Below are 20,034 nucleotides of genomic sequence, written 5' to 3' on the forward strand. Positions count from 1 at the left end.
CCCGGCTTACTTCCGGAGCTTAGTTCAAAAGCTGTTTTGGGGAAAAAAATAATAATAAAATTAAAAATAAATTAAAAAATATCAACTTGTTGGCATTCAGACACGCACGCACGCACGCTTTCACACACGCACACGCGACCAATTGCACGCCACCTGCGCGAACAACGCAGAGTTGCTCCTCCAGCTCGAGCGGAGCCGTCCGCTGATTGGCCGCGCTTCCCAGTGACGTCACGTTTGTGTCCGGAGGAGGAGGGCTGAGAGTTAAAGCCACATTGTCTTGACCGTTTGCTTAATAATCACTCCAAATGCAATAAAAGCATGTCCGTCTTCAGCGTGATTTGATAAACCAGCCCCTGCTTTTGATCAAGTGAAATGACAGCCATAATAACTTCGCTTTAACTAATGATATCATCTGTCAAAGTGGTAGAAGTTGCTGTGTTGCCTTATCCATGCTTGTATTGAGGTCAATTATAATCCATTTAAATGGCTAATCAACTGACTTTTGTTTCTCTTCACAACAGATATATATAATTGTCATGGAATTTAAAGCAGAGGTGTAATTAATGGCATTATATGGGCGATATGAATAACTTTTGAAAGATTATGGTTGTGTTGCCATAGGTGCAATGTTTTCCATAATTCCTTACACTTTGATGAAATAGAGCCATTGTTAATTATTTTATTAGTTCCACCTGTGCCTTTTCTCAAAGTCAAAAGACATTCCACAGCATGAACTATTAGCTAACTACTACCATGTGCAATAAAAGCACAGAGTCTATTAGTACTGACTTTCTTTAGAAGGAAATACATGTCAGACCAGACTTCTGACAAGGTGAAAGGACGTCATGTTATTCAATATGTTTACTTTCTCCTGGGATATAGATATCAAACTGTACTTTACGCAGAGGTGAAAAAGTTTTCAGATCCACACAACAGAACAAATCCAATCACAAGCAGAAAATTCCTGCATTGAAAATATAGCAGCATGTATTCTTGATAAATGCACTTGCATCTTGATAAATGCAAAAAAGTGCTTGCATACATACAAGTGTATGTGTGGAATAAGCATTTTACTTTTAGATTAGGTTGAGGTGGCCGCTTTCATTAATGGGTCAGATTTTGTTAACTCACATTTTGTTAACTCCGGCAGTAATTCTTGACTGTAGCTGTTAAAAAAAAGAGTCCCTACTAAATTGTTGTACAAATATCAATTTGCATGTAAATAAAAAATACTCAAGTGAAGTACAAGTACCTTATGTTTGCACACTGTCACTTTCCACCACTTCAATTCATCATGACATGCTTGTCATATAAAGTGAACATATAATGTAAGTTTATAATTGGACTGATCGGAGGGACTTTTCTTATTTAAGATAGTGTGATAGTGTTCAGATTAAATGACCTTAATATGAATACCAGACCCTATTGTCCTTGATCTCTAACAAATCCGCAACTCCTTGCCTTTAACAAATAAAAAATACATAAATAATGATTTTACTTATTTCCGCACGTGTCATCTATCTCGCTTTCAGACGAGTCTGAGGACCAATGAGATCGCAGGACCTCTAAACGAGAAAAAAAAGTTATAGGTTAAAACCAGTTGTTGTAAATATATTGATACCATTGTCTTACATGTAATTATATCAGAGGCACATTTTCATTTTCTGTCACACTAAGTCTTACATAAAGATTACTATTATACCTAAATATTTCTTCTTTTTTTTATCAATAGAATAATGTCCATCATTCTGGTAGCCAGCAACAACCAGACATGCTCATGAAACTAGAGAGACACAGAGAGAGAGAGAGAGAGAGAGAGAGAGAGAGAAAGAGAGAGAGAAAGAGAGAGACAGACAGAGAGATGTGAAGAAGGAGAGCATGTCAGGTATAATTGGTGTAAGTGGGGCATCCAGTTTCAATGATGTCATTCTTTGCAAACACTGTCTGTCTACTCGAAGATGTTGCATATCCTGCACTGTAGCTGCATTTGTTGTCTCAAGCCGGAATGCTATGCCTTTAAAAAGTTTCTGGCTCACTAGTTTGTGTGTGAGAGGCTTTCTCACTTAACACCTCCGGTCAATGACCTGGTTCACTTTCCAGGGAACCTGTGGCTTGGCTCCAAGTTTGAGCTTCAATGCAAATCGAATTTGCCGCTGAATATACCGTCCAAAATAACAATAAAAGAAAAAGTACATCATGTATGGTCCTTGACAAATTATAAAAGAGGCCAAAAGGCTCCTTGGCTCATTCTGTGGGTTCTTGTATTGATATGTTTGGCCACAGGAGGGCAGCATTTTTCTATTCTTGTCGAGGGGAGGAATACATGGAGTACATCAGATGACAAGATCCTCAATTGAGTCACACATGAACAGCATTGTGTGGGTATGGTGGAGGTGGTTGGCATAGTTGGAGTTCCTGTTACCATATGGACTTTGAGTGATGGTCACCCTGAAGTAAACACTGTTAAGCTTCATGGTTTATTCTTTTGAATATTCTCCATAATTCGAAAAAAAGATCAAATGTACTTTTCATTGATACGCTCTCAACAACTACATGCTGTTTAATTAACTTCACATTCACACAATGATTTGCCAAACAACTAATTCATTTCGAAATATTTTGTGTAATATCTCCTGATACATTTCAGGCAGTAACACTTGCTCTTGAGATCGAGCCCCACGTTTACACACACAGGGGCCCTTTTGGTTCTACGTACATTGGGCTTTGATGGTTAGCACGGCCACACACAACACATCGCTGCAAATAGCAACAATGTATTGGTCGTAAATGTAACCAGTCAAACAGCGATTGTTCTGTAGGTTTTTCCTCTGGACATTGCTTCATGTTTCCCAGTGCCCGCCACAGCAAACACACTAGCTACGGTGCAATTAGCAGTCTGGTTTGCTCTCTGCTGGCAACTCCCCGATACTGCACGGGCCATGTTGCGTGTAGGTGTGAGCAGGTCCTACGTGTTGAGAAGCGTTTGTAGAGAGGAGGGGCCTGAGAGGTGTTTGCTCATTCTTCTGTGACATTTGAGAGAAGAAGAAAAAAAACACTGTATTACAGCGTGGTAAGCTCTTTTCCTGTCAAAGGTCAAAGGTCAGAAATGTTCCTCTCTTTCCCGGTCGAAGGTCAGTCATTTACCTTCGTGTCAATGTTATACCAAGTTATTCCATTGTGTGTAAGAGGTTTTATTGTAAGAGTTCATTTCAAAAGTTCCTCATTGGCTCAACAGGGTTATTCATCATTTATTTACAAGGTTTGAATGGACAGTGTGTCATGACTCAGAGGGGAACAGTTCCACATTCATAGGTCAGAAAGAACAGAGGAGAGCAGAGGAGAGGAGTACCCGGGTGACACCCTCTGATGAGCTGCAGGGACCAGAGACCACCTAAAGGTGATGCTTTGACGCAAGCATCCAGCCACTAGACCCAGTATATTGTCCTGGTTGCCATATATGGGCCAACCTAAAGCCAGGAAACAGCGTTGGATTCCTCCTGCCTTGATGATTGCGCAATCGGAAGAATGCGGGGGCAAGAAAGTGATGTGAGCATGCACCAGTGATGTCAACACTTCTCCCTCTCCCTCGTCAGTCTTTGTTCACAATGCCGAAATAGCTGATGACAAATCAGCCGGCTGACCTCTGAGCGTCATCGCGTCTGTTTTTAGCAGCGTGCGCTGCAAACCCGCGGCCCACTTGGCCTTGGAAGTCCTTGTCTTTCTCTTTCCTGCTGCCCGTGTCGCCCACACTCTCCCCTGGATAGCGGCGGACGGCCACATTGCCTCTCCTCTCGCCTCCACTCCCCTCCACTCTTCCCTCACCCACTGACCCACTGGCGGAAAGCGTGTGGGCCATCTGTGGTGGAGAGGTTACTTTTAGTCTCCCAAGCTGCTATTTTCTCCTCACTGATTTTGTATACATTTTTGAACACAAAGCACAGGCTTACTTACGAAATGCGTGTCTCTCTCTCTGTTCTCTGTTTCATTGCTTCACAGGTCTTGTTTACACAACAGCACACTTGGCCCGTTGCAGCACACCCTGACAGGAAAGAGTGGCGACTGTCAATGTTTGGACATGGGATGATTTTATTTCCTCAGCCGAGGGAAAATATATATGTTTTTTTTAAATTGCAGTCTCTCCACTGCGGATGTGTATTTATATTCATATTTGGGATATATTTGCTCATGTCGAGAAGGGAAATCAATCGAATTAGTACATTTTATCCGTTTTCTACTCCAGTTCATACGAGCCACATGTAAAATAGTATATTTCTCAGTTAGAGCATAGATGTTTACTACATGTTGGACAACCATGTGCAATATTGTACATTGTATGTGCAACAATACAAAACTGGTGGATGTCAACTTTGAGCCTGAAGTCACATGATATTTAGATCAGTGTAGAAATTCAGTCTTAGCGAGGATCGGCCATTCACAAAGCCTCGCTGCTACTTCTCTACCGTGTAGCCCACAGTGTCACTAACTGCACTTCCTGAAGAAATATTATAAACATTTTGGGGAAACGAAAAAGCAAATTTTGGAGAAAATAAAAGAAGAAGGGTTTACAATATGTGTTTGAAGAATATATCAAGGATGTCAACCTGATTCAGCAGCAAAACCAGGTGGAAAAGATAAAGATACAGCAAAGTGACCCACTACATCATCTGGCGAACTTAAGGAACAACAATCAGCAACAACACCACTAGATAACGCCAAATCCCACACACTGGCCCTCCAAAGCTGATGATTTGGCCGTTGATTTTGTGCAAGATGATATTTAGCATGTTTAATGTTTAGCATGTTCACCATCTTATCTAAACAAGTTAGAATGCCAACATTCAACAATCAGCACAGGCAAAGTACAAGCGTCTTCTGCTAATTACATTTAAATATTTTTGATAATGGCGCTAAAGATGAACAGTGCAGATGAAAAGGAACCATGAATATCTGTACCGACTTTATAGCAATCCAATAAATAACAGTTTGAACCATTTCACTAAAAAACAAGAATGTCAACCTTATGGTGGGAGTAGTCAAGAGATCACCAAAACTAGTGAGATTTATCTTCTGGGGGCCTAAAATGTCTTTTCTAAATGGTATAGCAATCCATCTCCTAGATGCTAAAATACTTCAGACTGGATTAAAGTGGTGGAACGAGCAACAGTCCAACAGCCAGGTTATCCCAAGAGAAATGCTGCTTGCATGGCCAGTAAACATAAATGCCCTCAAGATATTTGAAAGATACACTATGACATTTCAAATAACAAGTGTCTAGTGTACTGTGAAAAGGTTAATATATGGATTAAGCCACTCTGTAAGTGTATGAGAAATACTGCTCTGTAAAATTAAGCTGTTAAGGGTTGGTCGCTTTACAGACTAAAGCACACACATGGATGGATGGTATTATGTATCTGCTCATCCTACTCTCCGCAAGAAACCAAAATAAGCATATTTTCCAAATATGTCGAGCCACTCCGTCAAATAATTCTGCATTTCTGTTTTGGGATAACTCGAAATTCATACATTTTAAACAACAACATATGATAATGACTAACTACTGATAATACATTAAAACAGAACATATGTCATATGACGCAACACTAAAACAGACTCACAGATTTCATAATAGCAGCGGTATAAAAAAAAGAAGACGTTTGCATTTTCAGAGGGAAATATCCTTTTACGCTGTAACTCAGTGGGTTGCATAGATGACAAGATGCATCCGTGTAGATATGAAGATAAGTCATAAGTCATAAGTCATACTTTTAGGCACTGAATGGCTAAAGCTTTTTTAAGACTACAGAAGGGGAAAAAAGAGAAATGATCTAAGTTGCAGCAGGTTAAACAGCTGATCCAGACACTGGTGCTAAAGATAGCTTCTTGGTCTTGTGCCTTAAACCACACATGAGGAACAGAATATTACATTTTTTTCCAAACCTATCTGAACAGTAACATTTTACAATCCACAATCCGTTGTGTCAGTGTATTTGACTCTGTTTTAAATCAAGAAGTTCATGTTTACCTACTGTGACACCTCGCTAGAAATCTTTCTCCAGGGGTGATACTTTAAATATACATGTGCAACCTTTTCCATAAGATGTTAGCCACACCATGCTGGCCTTTGAAAGCACATTTTCCTCCGCAGCATGTCTCTATTTGAGTATTATTCCATTCTTGTTCATTCTTGTGGAACAAAGTGTGGGAACACATGTGAACAGAAATTACAGCATCCTGCACTCTGTTTGCAGTCAAATTAATTTGAAATTGCCAACACAGTGGGTCATTGTGTGTTTGTGTGTGTGTGTGTGTGTGTGTGTGTGTGTGTGTGTGTGTGTGTGTGTGTGTGTGTGTGTGTGTGTCCGCCACCATGACCTGAAAGAGTGCAACTGATTTTTGATTGCTGTCCTTGTTTTGTCAAAAAGCCCCCTGAATGTCAAATGATATCATGGGTACGAAGTCTTTATTGGAAAAAAGATTATTATCTCTTTGATAACTATGTGTTGTAAACACATTAGAAATAAGGTTCTCTAAACATGCACTGTTTGCAATGGGCAAAAGAAAAAATGGCAACAAAACAAATATAGACGATAAAAGACAGAAAAAACTACATCGTATTTAGTGCAGCATATTAACAAAATAGAAAGATAAAACAATGTTTTGATTTCATTAATTGGCAGTGAGTAGCTTTAAGGTTTTTAGAACATAAATTATAAGTATACTTTTCTGATGCAAATTTTCTGACGCTAATTTCAAATTTGCATACGACGAAAGTGAAGTTTTTTAAACTTAACCCACGTGAATTTCCCCAAAATCTCCCTCTTGACCTACAATATTGCTGATAATTGAATGCCGCAATAACAATTTTCCAATAACATTGTAACATAACACTGGCAGGAGCCATTCTATTGCATAATGATTTCTTTGAAATGTATAGGCCCTATTTGACTATGGTCCAGTTAATGTCTTTGGCTGCCATTCATTTCTCCATTTGATTTTCTGATTTTCATTTAATCAATTTGTTGCCATGTGTGAACACCATGTAAAAGTGCTCTAAAAATAAAGATTATTATTAATAATAAATCATTTAAAAAACTATTTACTTTTCTGCTCAACACCTCAGTTATTCATTATTGAACCGTGACGAACAACAGAGGGCAGCAGAGTGTTTTGGTGGCATCACTGAGTCCCTCACAGACGTCCTCACCAGACAAATGCATCTCTATAACACAGGAGAGAGAGCTGATTTAATGAGAGCAGTAGGAAACACAGCATGCTACAGATTGCCCTCGTCACCGGCTTGGTATGGAAGCACTGCACTTATAGATGAGGGATGAAGCCTCAGTGACCGCGGCCAAGATTAACGGAGGCAGGGGGCCTCGGGGTGCAACTTCCTCCATTCCTTCGCTTGGCAGTGGCATAATTGCTGAGGTTGCCTAGCGACCGGAAGCATGGAAACAGAAGGTGTCACTTGTTACCTCAGAGCTGGATTTAGTCAAATTGTAAAATAGCCACCGATGGACCACGAGAGGGATCGAGTTACTAAAGATAAGCGGGAGAAGAGGGAGGGATCTGGAAATAGACGGAGGTCACTATGAGGGCCATTCATTTATGATTACATATTGTTTTACTGGACATGGCATGAAAAAGGCAAAAGTAGATTGGAAAATATTCCGAATAAGAAAACCCCTTAATGAATTTCATGAATAAAACAGTGCATGGCTTACATAGCATATGACCTTTCTCATCTTTCAAGACTGTTTGTGAACACACCACTGGTATGGGGCCCTAGACACTGATGAACCAGCATCTAACTAAAGGAGGATTGTTGTGTTTCTTACTGTGCTGCCATGTGGGCATACAAATAATAATAATGATTCAGCTTTGATTACTTAAAAGGATAGTTTAGGTGGATTTATTCCTGTACTCACCTGTTTTACATTTTAGCAGATGCTCCTATCTATGAAGGTAAAAAGTCGGTCCAAATTACAACGTTATTGATACTTTTCTTGCTTGAAATGGGTAACACTTTATGAACAATTGTTAAAGTTTGGCTAGCAAGCAGAAATGATGAAACTCTCCATTTTGGAGACGGTATTTTTCTACTACATTTGACCAAAGCTAATATGCTATCTAGAGCTTAGCTGCGTTAACCTGTACACTCACTGCTCATGGGGTTCAGTAATTAATTAATTAAATGAAAACTGTAGCAGACCATGGCTAATCTATTTTACTATGTTACTTTAGGAAAATAATATTGCCGATAACCACGGGTCACATATAAACCAGAGAATTTCCTTAAATCAAGCAATCTTTATTTTTATGGCCAGAAAGAGGGATTAGACAGAAGAACAATTATAATACGAGATAGTATTCACATTGAGTACATAATATAATATAATATAACATAATACAGATACTAAATGTTGTAACTCTCATGAAATTGCTTGAAATGAGAACTGGCTGAGAGAAAAAAAATCATCAGGTTTTAATTCCACTAATCATGTAATTAACTGGTTTACACTGTTTTGAGTAGTGGCAACATTTGCATTGTGCTATGATGTGCAATGTATTGATAGCGTTGACTGGACACCCCAGCCTTGGCACCAATTTGAAATGAATTTGTTCTCAGAATCATCCATCTGGTTCCTGATTTTCTTTCCTTTTCGACCAGTCCTTTCCTGTGTGTCATCCGCCCGCTTCCGCTCTTCTATCCTTATCTGCCCATTATTAGCCTCTTATCCCCTCCTCCCCAACTCACCCCTTCTCTTTCTCTTTGCATTTCCCCTGTCATCCACATCTTCCTCCAATAAACCCATCCTACAATTGCTACTACCACTCACTCTCTCCTTTCCTGTTCCCCATTCATCCCCATTATTGACTTCATCATTATCACCTTCTCTCAGGATTCCACACAGTGTTGTTCAAATGTCTCCCCTCCCTATCCATCTCTGCCTCCATCTCTGGTGCGTACAGAGCGGATGGCGGCGGCCCACTCAGTCCTCTCAGGGAGCAGAAGGTTTGTCCACTCCCACTCAGGCTTTGCGTCATGGAACACAGAGAAATAGAGACAGAGGAGAGAGAACAGATGGGAGGAGGACCGACTGGCTGCCTGTTTTATAACATTACTCCGAACAACGCTGTGGTCATCAGTATGACTATGTAAAGAAGCAGGCTATTGTAGACTCATCAAGCAGACCTATTTATAGGACTGAGCTCAATATAGAGGAGTAGGAGCTGACTGTTTTGGTGTGAACAAAACAATTGGTCCCACACTTTAAGAACAATTTATGCAATACTCTGAAAATATACATTTAAGGTGATATGTTGTTTTTTAGACACCCTTTTTTGAGAAAACAATGAAAATGCTTCAACATGTGGCTTGTTTCAGACACATTTGAACAAATATGTTAATTAAGTTAAGCATGTCTTATTGACTGCACAAGCTCACCCCCACAGACCCGTATCCTGTGGAAATCCAATCTGAGGGCTTCACTATCACAACACTGGTGTAACCATAGCGACCTGATGTACATCAGTGGGTGACATCCTAACTGACACAATCATTCCCATTTACACAAGAGGAGAGACGATTCAAATTCAGACCGTTCTGCTATTATTGTTTTTGTCTGATCCATCTCCTACCTATGACTTCAAACAAGCATTGCTTGAGATTCTGGTTGCCAATGATAATACAAACATGTTATAAAAGGCACAGAGAATACTAGTATCAAACAACGTTCAAATGCAAATGCTGTACACTGGATTTACACAAGAACAAAACAAAAATTAGATGTGTGGCGCCGTGTAAACAAGAGATTAGATCTTCATTGCAAGCCGAACATGAACAGTCAAATCTGGGTCAAGCTGAAAGCAAAAATCCACCTTGGGAGAGAATTCCAAAAGATCTTGGAGAGCTGGATTTACAGTAAGATATATAGATGAAGACAAGTCGATTTAAAAGCTCCAGAGAAAGCAAAGACAAGTGTGTGATGTGATCAAGCAGCATTTTCTGGAACAGCCTCACTGATGATGAATTGCAGACAGAATTTGAGAACACGGCGACAGAACCCATCATGGTTTTATCAGCACTGCAATGTGAGTGAAGAAGTGGGAGTAAAAGCATAATGAACCATTTTAAATGTAATCAAATCAACCACCTACAACTGGTGAAGATCTACAGTTTAGCTTGATTTCAACATCAATGATCAGTTTAATTAAAAAATAAATAAACCCCCACACAGCCCATCAATGGGTATTTCAAAACGTGTCTAAAATTGCTTATTATAAAACAGTATTGATACAAATAGCAATCATGACGAAGGTGAGATGCTCTTGAATACCTTCCATGTCAAAAGCTCAAGTCTAATTCAAAGGAACTTTGTGGAAGACTGTTTCTTGCCCAAATTGAGGACAATGCAATAATAATACTACTACTCTTTACTTCTACTTCTACAATAGTTTATGTTTCAAGTTGTAATTCTAAATTTGGGATAGACAGTGTTTTGCACTGTGGAATGATTTGGTTGGATGAAGTGGGATTGAATCGCAATGACCTTTGCATGTGAAGTCGGCAATCTATTTAAACTATCCCTCTAAAAACGCTCCAAAGCCAAGCAGCTCTCACCCAATTGATCCTTTTCAAAACTCCTTACATTTTGGATGTTCGATCCTGGTTTAATTCTAGAACTAATTGAGGTGAATAAAACTGTGAAAATAGGGCCGGTTTGGTGCAAATAACGCCAAGGTCATGTGTTCAATCTCCATACTGGCCAGCAATAGCCGTTCAATAAAATCAATGGGTTTGAAGCTGCAGTGGCTGTTTCAATTTATGATCTGGTATTTAAGAAGATCGATGGAATTATTCTGAATAAATAGATATCAACCCGTATAGTGGCATTAATTCCACTGAATCTCACACGCGAAGCCAGCTGTCTCTCATTGGCTATCTGTGGCTAAGTAGTTAGCATGCCTGTCTTTCAATCAAAGGGTTGGTGGTTCACGCCCCGGCTCTGCCAGTCCACCTCGTTGTGTCCTTGAGCAAGACGCTTAACTCCTAATTGCTCCCCGTTGCTGTGTCTGCTAAATTTAATGTAATTGCAAGCTTCCACCAGATCATATGAAAAATGGTCTGGGCAATGTTGTTGCCAACATATGTTCCTTCCACTCACATGTAAAGTCTGAAATATATTTTAAGATATCTTCTTCCAACGCTGCCCAAGCCAAGCTGACAGACGCTTGCACCCGATTGTTCATACAAAACTGACCGCATTTTGGGCGTTCAATCCTGGTTTAGTTCTGGAACTAATTGAGTTGAATAAAATATTCCAAAGAGGGCCAGTTAGCTCAGATGGTCAGAGCGTGGTGCTAATAACGCCAAGGTCATGGGCTCAATCCCCATACTGGCCAGCAAAAGCCTTACAACAAAAGGAATGTGTTTAAAGCTGCAGGGGCTGTTTCAATGTATGATCCAGTGCAGCACTTATTCTCTGAAAAAATAGATATCATCAAGTATATTTCCACTGAATCTCACATGTGAAGCCAGCTGTCTATCATTTACAAAAATTCTCTTCCAGAAAAGACAACAGGCCAGCTTTGCAGTGTGTCTTTGTACAACTTTTAGCTATGTCCTACTTTGCAAATGAACCATGGCACTTCTGAAATGTGAAAAGTGGATATTTTGAGACCACGTGGCCTAATGGCTGAGGCGTCTGACTTTGAATCAGAAGATTGAGGGTTCAAGTGTAAGAAATGAAAGAAATGGCTTTAAATGAGAAAATGCTGTTTTTGTGATCTGAATACTACTGTGTTCGCAGCCAGTTTCTCTCTCTAAGACTTTGAACCAATTGTTCGTATTTGTTTTTCCTGGTTGAGCTGTAGACATTTTTGTGTCATCCGAGCCTTTATATCTACAGTTAAAAAGTGAGGCGATTGGCCTGGTGTCATCAGGAGACACTGCCCAAGGGTAGCAAACTAATACTAAAGCAACGGTCCAAAAATGTATCCTTGTGGTACTTCACAGGTAACCTCATAGTGTTCGAAGGAGTTATATCATTTTCTTCCGCTTGGATGAAGAAAAGAATGCATGACGAAGGCTTTCAATTTAAGCCGAGGATATATGAAGGTTGCAATGCTAATTCATATTATTTAGTCTTTTAGTTTCCTTTACATTTTTTGGGGTTTCAATTTGCTAGATTTTTCCATTATGTGCAGCCACACTATACATTAATAATAACGTCTGAACCAGTGGCAGGGCCAGCCAATCAATTTCAGCAAACATCCTAGTATGATTCAATGCAAAGAAAAGGTATCAAAAACGCATTACTACTTTGCAGTTACATTTTTATCATTTATTCCAACACTGACATAATAAGGACATCTTCGGCCAGACGTCAGAACTCCGACCAAAGCAAACCCCTCGCGTCACTTCCTCCCGGTCACATTATATACACACAGCCGACAAAATAAAAGTAATAATAATAACAATAACAATCCCATTTAAAACCTGTGTTCCATTGCCAGTACAGCACTTAGTGTAAAATAAAATAAACAAACATGTTTCCTCTTTTATCAGTGCCGTAACAGAGGCCGGTGTTTCGGTTTAACAGGTGACCGTGTTAGCTGGTGACTTTCAGTCGTTTTCGTAGTTACGACAGCTGTTGAGAAGAGGAAGACAACATGTAGTTGTCCCCGTGTAAGCCGCATTGTTTGATTTGTATATGTATATGAGAAGGTTTTACACTGTATTGAAAAATTAAACAGCACAGTATTCAACTACGTCTTATCTAGAAAGTCATCAGTTAACACGGTCGCCTGTTATACCGTAACACCGGCTTATGCAATCTTTACAACGTTACTGTTAGCGTCGATGTAGCGTAGCATCAGCTGACAGTGGGTGGAAATGTCAGTCATCTCTTCTGCTTGAATGGTGATAAAATCAGCGTTCTTTATTTCCTCCAGAATGTCATCCCTTATAACCGACAGCAGCGTGCAGTCCAACACTTCCATCACAGCGGTCTGTTGTCTTGTGCTGAGTTCAGGCGGCTGATCTGGGCCCAGTTGTTTCACCAGGAGTTTCTCCGCCATAGTTCTTCTCTCAAACGGTTCTTGGAGGAGAGATTTGATCGAGTTCGGGTTGAGTCTTCTTGCAAGAGTAGCGCTCGTGCTGGGATGTTCCATTGTCATGTCGTTTAAGCCGGCGAGAAGACAAGCGGCGAGAAGACAAGAACACTCGAGCCGAGATGAGAACGAGACACGGGAACGCGCAGCCTTGGGCCAACTGAGAATGGCCCCTCCGGAAGTCTTTTTTAGGGCGCTGATTGGATAAATTGTAAGTCACTCATTCATTTATTTAATCAGTGATTGGCTAAACTGCGTATTAGACCCGTCTTCCTTGGGTCAAATCGATTCGGCCCCAGCACGTGCACTAGCAGCAGAGACGTGCACTAGCAGAGAGGACAAGCAGGAAAGCGTATATTTTGAGCAGGTATCCTATTTTACAAATATTACTGGGTATATTCCATAGCTCAAAAACAAAAATATTGACAATTTGTATAATGTATTAATATTATTATAATTTTTATAATTAACAATATTATAAATGTATATATTTTTTTGGTGGCTCAAGGTGGGTGGGGCCAGGCCCCGTGGCCCTCTATTGGCCGGCCGCCACTGGTCTGAACATCCCTGTAGCCTTCCTCCTATGGGGACAAATGTTGTTTGTAGGCGGGGTATACCTTCCATGTTTTAAAGGTCAAACCAGATTATGCGTTGCAGAGATAAAGAGGTAAAGATACGGATGCGGTGAGGTGGAGGGATAAAAACACGACGTAATCACCTCTTGTTATGTATTCCCTCCTTTTATGTAACAGTTAATCAGCATTGTACTGACGCAAGCTGGGGAGTTGTGAACCAGTGTGTTTGGTGTTTGATGCCTCTGACTCTGTGTCTGTGAGTCATCGTGTCACCTACTGCGATCGGGTTGTTAGGTCAAATGAACAGCAAACCATTGTTGTGACAGCTAATAATATGCCAGTTGAGGCTTGTTGGAAGGGTTGTTCTGTGTCTTCGTACGTGTGCTGTGAAGCTGCCCATGGTGCTTAATAACACAAATTATAATCAGCTAGGGCTTTGGTTATGAAGTGAACATTTAGATTTGGCCATTTTCTTACACAGTTGCATGGCGCAACACCGCTTGAGCTAAATATTGCTTATGTTTATCTTTATCTCTTTATACCTCAAAGTGGCCTACTGTCACACTGCTCTAATACATGTCACGTATAGACATTTTTTACAATGCTAATAATACTAGTTTTTACCTGAATATGGTCATTTATAAAGAGTTTACCCTAACTCAACTTTATATTTTTCCAATAGGTTTGTTTACTGTGGATTTATCTGACTTCCAGACAGAATGTACAACGTCGTGATTTTCTTTGACAGACTGTCATAGTACCCTATTTACAAATTAACAACTTATACGATTGACCAAGTAAACGTGTGGAGTAAGTGTTTGAGGGTTAAAATGGAAATGTATTAGGTCGAAAGCACTGGGAGTGAGAGCAGGGACCCTACTAATTCGACATTTAAAGGTCAAACAGACTGGTAAGTGTAAAAACAAGTTTTGAGTTTGCCCTGTTCCCTCCAGTTGTGTATAGCAGATTGTGAGGTCTTTAGATTGTGACCATAGGGCAACATTTAATTAACACGTTTCACAGGCTTATACTTTAAAACATCTAAACTCACAGTTCTGGCCAATTGCTCGCTCTCAAAACTTGTTCTGCACTTACAAATCTGTCCATGAACTCTCTTTGATCTTAACTTGTAAATTAATTACTGCTCAAATTTGATTCGTGCTCCCTCAATTGTTTTCTTATTATAAACTGCCAAATATCAACCCTGGCAAGACACTGAACCATATACCCTTATTGTAAACCGCTGGGGATTACAACCTGAGCTTAAGCATCTGAAATAGACTCGAGCACGTAAGTGTTACAGAAGCTGGGACATAATAGGTGGCAATTTAAAAGAAACAGCATGTAGACGGAAGAACACAAGTGTGTTAAAATGGGAGAAGGAAAGAGTAGCTAACGTCCGGAGTGGCTGTGGAGAGCGCTGAGTGGGTGGGGTGGTGGTGGTGGTAGAGGAGGAGGAGGAGGAGGAGGAGGAGGAGGAAAGCTGAAGCTGGAGCTAGTGGTCTCAGCCTCCTTCTCAGAATTATCTCTTAGTGACGCAAGCTCCTCCACTCACATCCTGACAGCTGCTCCCTGCCTGGTTACAGCGCTCCTGGGCCTGTCCAATAACATTCATGTTCATTTCCGCTTTAATGCATGACTTTCCCCCACTGGGTTTACCAATACGGCTCCATTTAGGCTCATTAGTACATAGTCACTTACCTTTTTTTTTGTTCGTCTAATCTATGCACTAGTGGGACCACGGTGTCGCATACACACCGGATCCGCTTTCTTTTGATGAAGAGAAGCTGTGAAGGAAAATAAACCGTTATTCTTAATCCACTTGTCTCCGGCATTGTCCTTCCCGAGTTACGACACACAGCGGAATACACCAAAATACACCGGATGCTTTGGAGATAGCTGAATGGCCTTTAGTGTTTTTATGTTGGTTCTCTTAACGTTTAAGTACTGTAGCAAACAATACAGTAATGGCATAATTATCTTTCCAGGAATCCCTCAATAAAACATCTACATACATTAAAGGTGAATTATTAAAAGATTAGTGGAAAATGACATTGACAGTCTGTAAAACGTGATGTGAAATTGGGTCTTAAAGACATATAACTAACCAAAGAATATTACAGGTGTAGTTAAAATTCAAATACAGACTTAATACAGATCAAATGATAACAGCAGTACCACTGCAGACAATGTTAAATAATTATTGGGTGGGTTTAATGAGGTAGATTAGTTTATATTCTGCATTATTTGACTGCATATTACACTTTTTTTTTACGCTGTTCTATCAGGTAAACAGTTGTATTATTATGAAATATATATGGAATACCTTTTGATTTAGGGCAGGCTAACATTTTGTTGCACGTGTATTTTTCATTGCCACCAGACAAAAGGATATTACGTTACTATTCTTTGAGGGGCTGAGGGGATTTCTAATATGACATTAATGGGTTCCATTCATCTGCCTAGGTATTTTAAAGGGGAAAAAGTGAGATATTTTCATGAAACCTGAGTTGCTTCCCTGAGGCCATGATATGTGATGAGCAGCAACATCAAGTGACATTGTAATCTTTGTCCATTGTGGCTTTCATTATTTGGGTTATTCATGTTGAAGTGAAATGAGTTGAAGATGAGTCAACTGCATGAAAAAAAAAAACTTCAGTACATAGCAAAGTAGATGAAAAAATGATGAAGGCCACATCCACCACAGCTTTATTTGACCCATCTTGGTCGTACATTCATAACAGATGCTCATTTGCTCTCATGGCAACCGCTTGTACTGCAAAAGAATAAGGAACATGGACGGGAATAACTCAGCGCCCTCTGAGACCGATTGTCTGTTTAGACACTGGAAGGATAAAAACGGAGACTCTTCAACTGGCTGTACGAGACAAAAAACAAACAAACAACTTCCTCCTCCACGCTCAATCATCATCGTAGTCTTCTAAATGCTCTCAGCTCAGACCTTAATTAGTTTTAATGTTGAAACACACACAGTCTGCAAAGTCTCCCAAACCGACAACAAGGACCAGGAGCAATACGCAAGCAGATGCTGTATAGTCTACCTATTTCTACTTTCATTTGTACAACTTGACAAATGCCTTCAGCAGAAAAAAGACTTGTTTTGGTCAGTGGGTTGGAAGTTATAATACATGCAAAGAACACATAAAAGTACAAAAACAATGTTATAAAAGGCTGGAAGGGTTATCAATCAATATAGTGGATTTCATGTTGTTGTCAGGCGCTCAGCTGAACGGCTCCTTTAAGGGGACCCGGAAGTGCTTGACAAACCGGATATACGGGCTTCCCAATGTGACTTACCTTGGCAAACATCGTTATGTTTTAATGCTGTCTTCGTCTAACGGCTCAAAGTCTCCAACATGTTTCTTACCACCGCAAATTGTGGGTATTTCAACGAATGTCGTTGATGAAAGAGTCGCGTGCATGCGTCTGCAGTGTTGTCAACGTGACCTATTTTCTAACCTAACCTTAACTTAGCTAACGTGAGCTAACTTACCGCTAGCTGTCTACTCTTGGTGTCAGTCAACAATACCTAGCATTGTCCATACTCAGCGTTACTTGCGTTTTCGTGTTTTGTAGCGCCTTCAACGTTAAGTTGTCACTTTATTTATCACTGTTGTGTATGTTACCCAGCGGTTAATTGTCGTTAAGCTAGCCGTTGGCTAATTTATCTGTAAACCGGAATACTTTGCCATGAAAGACGTTACATTCATAAATAGTATGTGTCTAGTTTGCTTATCATTAATCGCATCAATCTATCTGATTTGTAATACCCATCCTCTCCTCCTTTTCCGTGTTTCAGTGGCCAAGGCGAAATCAAAGTAAGTGGAATCAAAGTGTGTCATCTGTGTCATTGCTATAGTTTCCTAGAAAAGCGTCAACGTGTTGTCATTTTCTCCCAGGACCCTCCTGGTGCAGATGATGAGTGCCGCAGGGACGGGCTACTTCTTTAACACGAAGAGGAACCGTCTCAGAGAGAAAATGGTGCTGCGCAAACACGATCCGTTTGGTAAGATATGAACAAGCAGCTGTCCGTGCTCTGCAGATGGAGCATGCATGCTATGACCCAGTCTGTGCTGAAAACCAACAACAGGACTAAGCCATGCTCAAGCCATTCCCAACAGCACCTGTGTATATCTGTCTCAGTCCAGGTCATTTACAATGAATCACTGCTACTACTTTCGTGGTTTGGTGTTGTAAAAGTTTGGTAATCACTTAATGTGATAATGTTGCTGTGTATATTCCATAACCAAATGTCATAAATCAATACCATGAATCTTTCTAAATGTTTCTTTCTAAGCTAAAGCTTTCCCTTTCTACATCATATCAGCTGCAAGGTCAAGCTTCTCATTGTATTAATTCCGTTCATTTAAAGTCGACTCTTTCTGTCTTTGCAGTGAACAAGCACGTCCTGTTTTTTGAGAAGAGGAAGATCAAATCGATTTGAAAATGCACCAAAATATATATACAACATAAACCTGCTCGGTTTGAACAGACTTTTTGTTTTTTATTGTCATGGATTATACAAGCGGTCAACATTTCGGTTTGGCTGGTCGATGCGTTGTCAGAAGATTTCTGCCGGCGATCTGCAAAAAATAAGGCCTCTAGTCCACCCACTGCACCGGATCTGCATGACGCAAAACCCGGCTGAGCTTCAAGAACATCTTTATAAAAGTAATGTTACTCATTGGAGCTGAACATGTCATTGATTACGACTCAGTCAAGTGTTTTGCAGCTTTATATTTCAACTGAAACCATTTGTGAAATGTGATTGGGTTAATTGTAAGAATGTTTGTCAATTATTAAACAGTTAAAAACTATTGAGTGTCTGTTGTAAGCAGGCTTGTCAGCACATTAATGTCTGTTATGTTAACAGTCAAAGTGAAGTCAGCTTTATATTACAATAGCATTGATTACATCATAAACAATCCTCAGCACGCTCATAGTATTGTGCACTCTTGCATTGCTCAAAAGCAGCTCATTTCATGACCGTTGAGTTCACAGGGTCAACGAGAGCCATTTCAGATTTGGTGCATTAACGCTGGGGTCTTCTCGTTGATTAGCTGCTCAGAACAGTTCAGCTGGTAGGTCCTTTTTGAAGGGGTAAGACGTCTGCGTGCCAACAGCCTGCACACTCACTCCCGCCACCTGATTGGCTCTGCGGGCCATCTCCTCCAGAGGCATTGTGGGATAATGAGCCATGTAAAATGCCAGCGCTCCAATAAAGCTGTCTCCAGCGCCCTGAGAAGAAACAATATTACAAGAATGCTTTATTAAATTCCACCTGTGGTTCAAGCCGTTCCACTGTGTAATGCTGCAACTGTGCCCGACTCGGCAGAATCATAAAACCTTGAGTAGGCTGCAGTGCTGGTTTGTGAGGAGTAATTAGACCAGCCCTGCATCCATGTAAAGATTATATAATTCATCTCAAACTTTATCGTTTTCAAATGTTTCATACTGTGTTTTGAAGCATTTAAGGACACGGTAAATATATCGGGATGAGCAGGTATGTAAATAAGTCAACATGAAAAAATAAATCAATAACCAGTCAACAGTAGGGGGTGCTATGGCATTTGTTAGCTTTTCTCAAGTCTTGTGTTGCTTCCTGAAGTCTCAACTACCTTTTGAATGTTACTGAAATGAGTGGAACCCTTTCCACTCATTTCAGTAACATTCAAAAGGATGTCTCCATCAGCCCTTTCAGAGCAGCATCTGTACTACGGTCACTACATAAACCTTCCTGTAGAATGATGAATTAGATGGAAGAAGCATCTTAAATGCAGATTTATTTACAGAGCGTCCTTTAATATTTAGAAAAGCAGAGTTCACGAAATGACAAGGAAACACTCTTCAGTGCATTGTCTGTTCAAATGACTTGGGAGAAGAAGAAACAAAGACCAACGATGACATTACACAATATAATGGCCTAAATTGTTGCTAACGGATAAATTAACCTTTCTAATCAGAAACAAACAAACCGAAAAAAAACAACAACACTGGGTTTACTGATTGCTTTTCAGAGTCGGCTGCACAGCGCATTGCCACTGTGTCAGTCATTACTCTGTTTGAATAGATAAACCATCCATTTTTCCATCGTCTATTGATAGGAAGGAATGTGCAGTCAACGCCCTGGTCGGAGGGGGGGCTCGCTGATGGGAAAAGGCATAATGGTATGTGGCGACACGCTCATGTTTAACCACAAACCCCCACCACCACCCCCCCTGACGCTGGTTCTCACAAGCCCGCTCCATTACTCATCACAGAGGCTCTCAAAAGAGTTCATTGCACTCTCTCCCTTCCTCACCCTCCAACCTCAAAGTAACCC

At 40.3% G+C, this 20,034-nt stretch overlaps 2 protein-coding genes across 2 annotated transcripts in view; one reads left to right on the plus strand and one right to left on the minus strand.

Moving 5' to 3' along the window:
* The first annotated feature begins 16,987 nt into the window (after positions 1-16,987).
* On the plus strand, positions 16,988-18,732 carry mrpl33 (mitochondrial ribosomal protein L33). The gene is made up of 4 exons (XM_079216730.1): positions 16,988-17,090; positions 17,512-17,530; positions 17,612-17,718; positions 18,107-18,732. Exons 1-4 carry the CDS (start codon positions 17,069-17,071, stop codon positions 18,154-18,156), a joined length of 198 nt encoding a protein of 65 aa, XP_079072856.1. The 5' UTR covers positions 16,988-17,068; the 3' UTR covers positions 18,157-18,732.
* rbks (ribokinase) overlaps positions 18,254-20,034 on the minus strand; it is a gene marked incomplete at its 5' end in the record, with an annotated part of 29,772 nt that continues 27,991 nt past the window's right edge. Inside the window, one exon of the mRNA XM_079216719.1 lies at positions 18,254-18,950. Within this exon, the coding sequence (XP_079072845.1) occupies positions 18,777-18,950 (174 nt within the window). The 3' untranslated portion in view covers positions 18,254-18,776. The remainder of the gene's footprint in view (positions 18,951-20,034) is intronic.

Source organism: Taurulus bubalis (genome assembly GCF_910589615.1).
Source record: "Taurulus bubalis genome assembly, chromosome: 1".
In the NCBI taxonomy this organism is placed as follows: Eukaryota; Metazoa; Chordata; class Actinopteri; order Perciformes; family Cottidae; genus Taurulus; species Taurulus bubalis.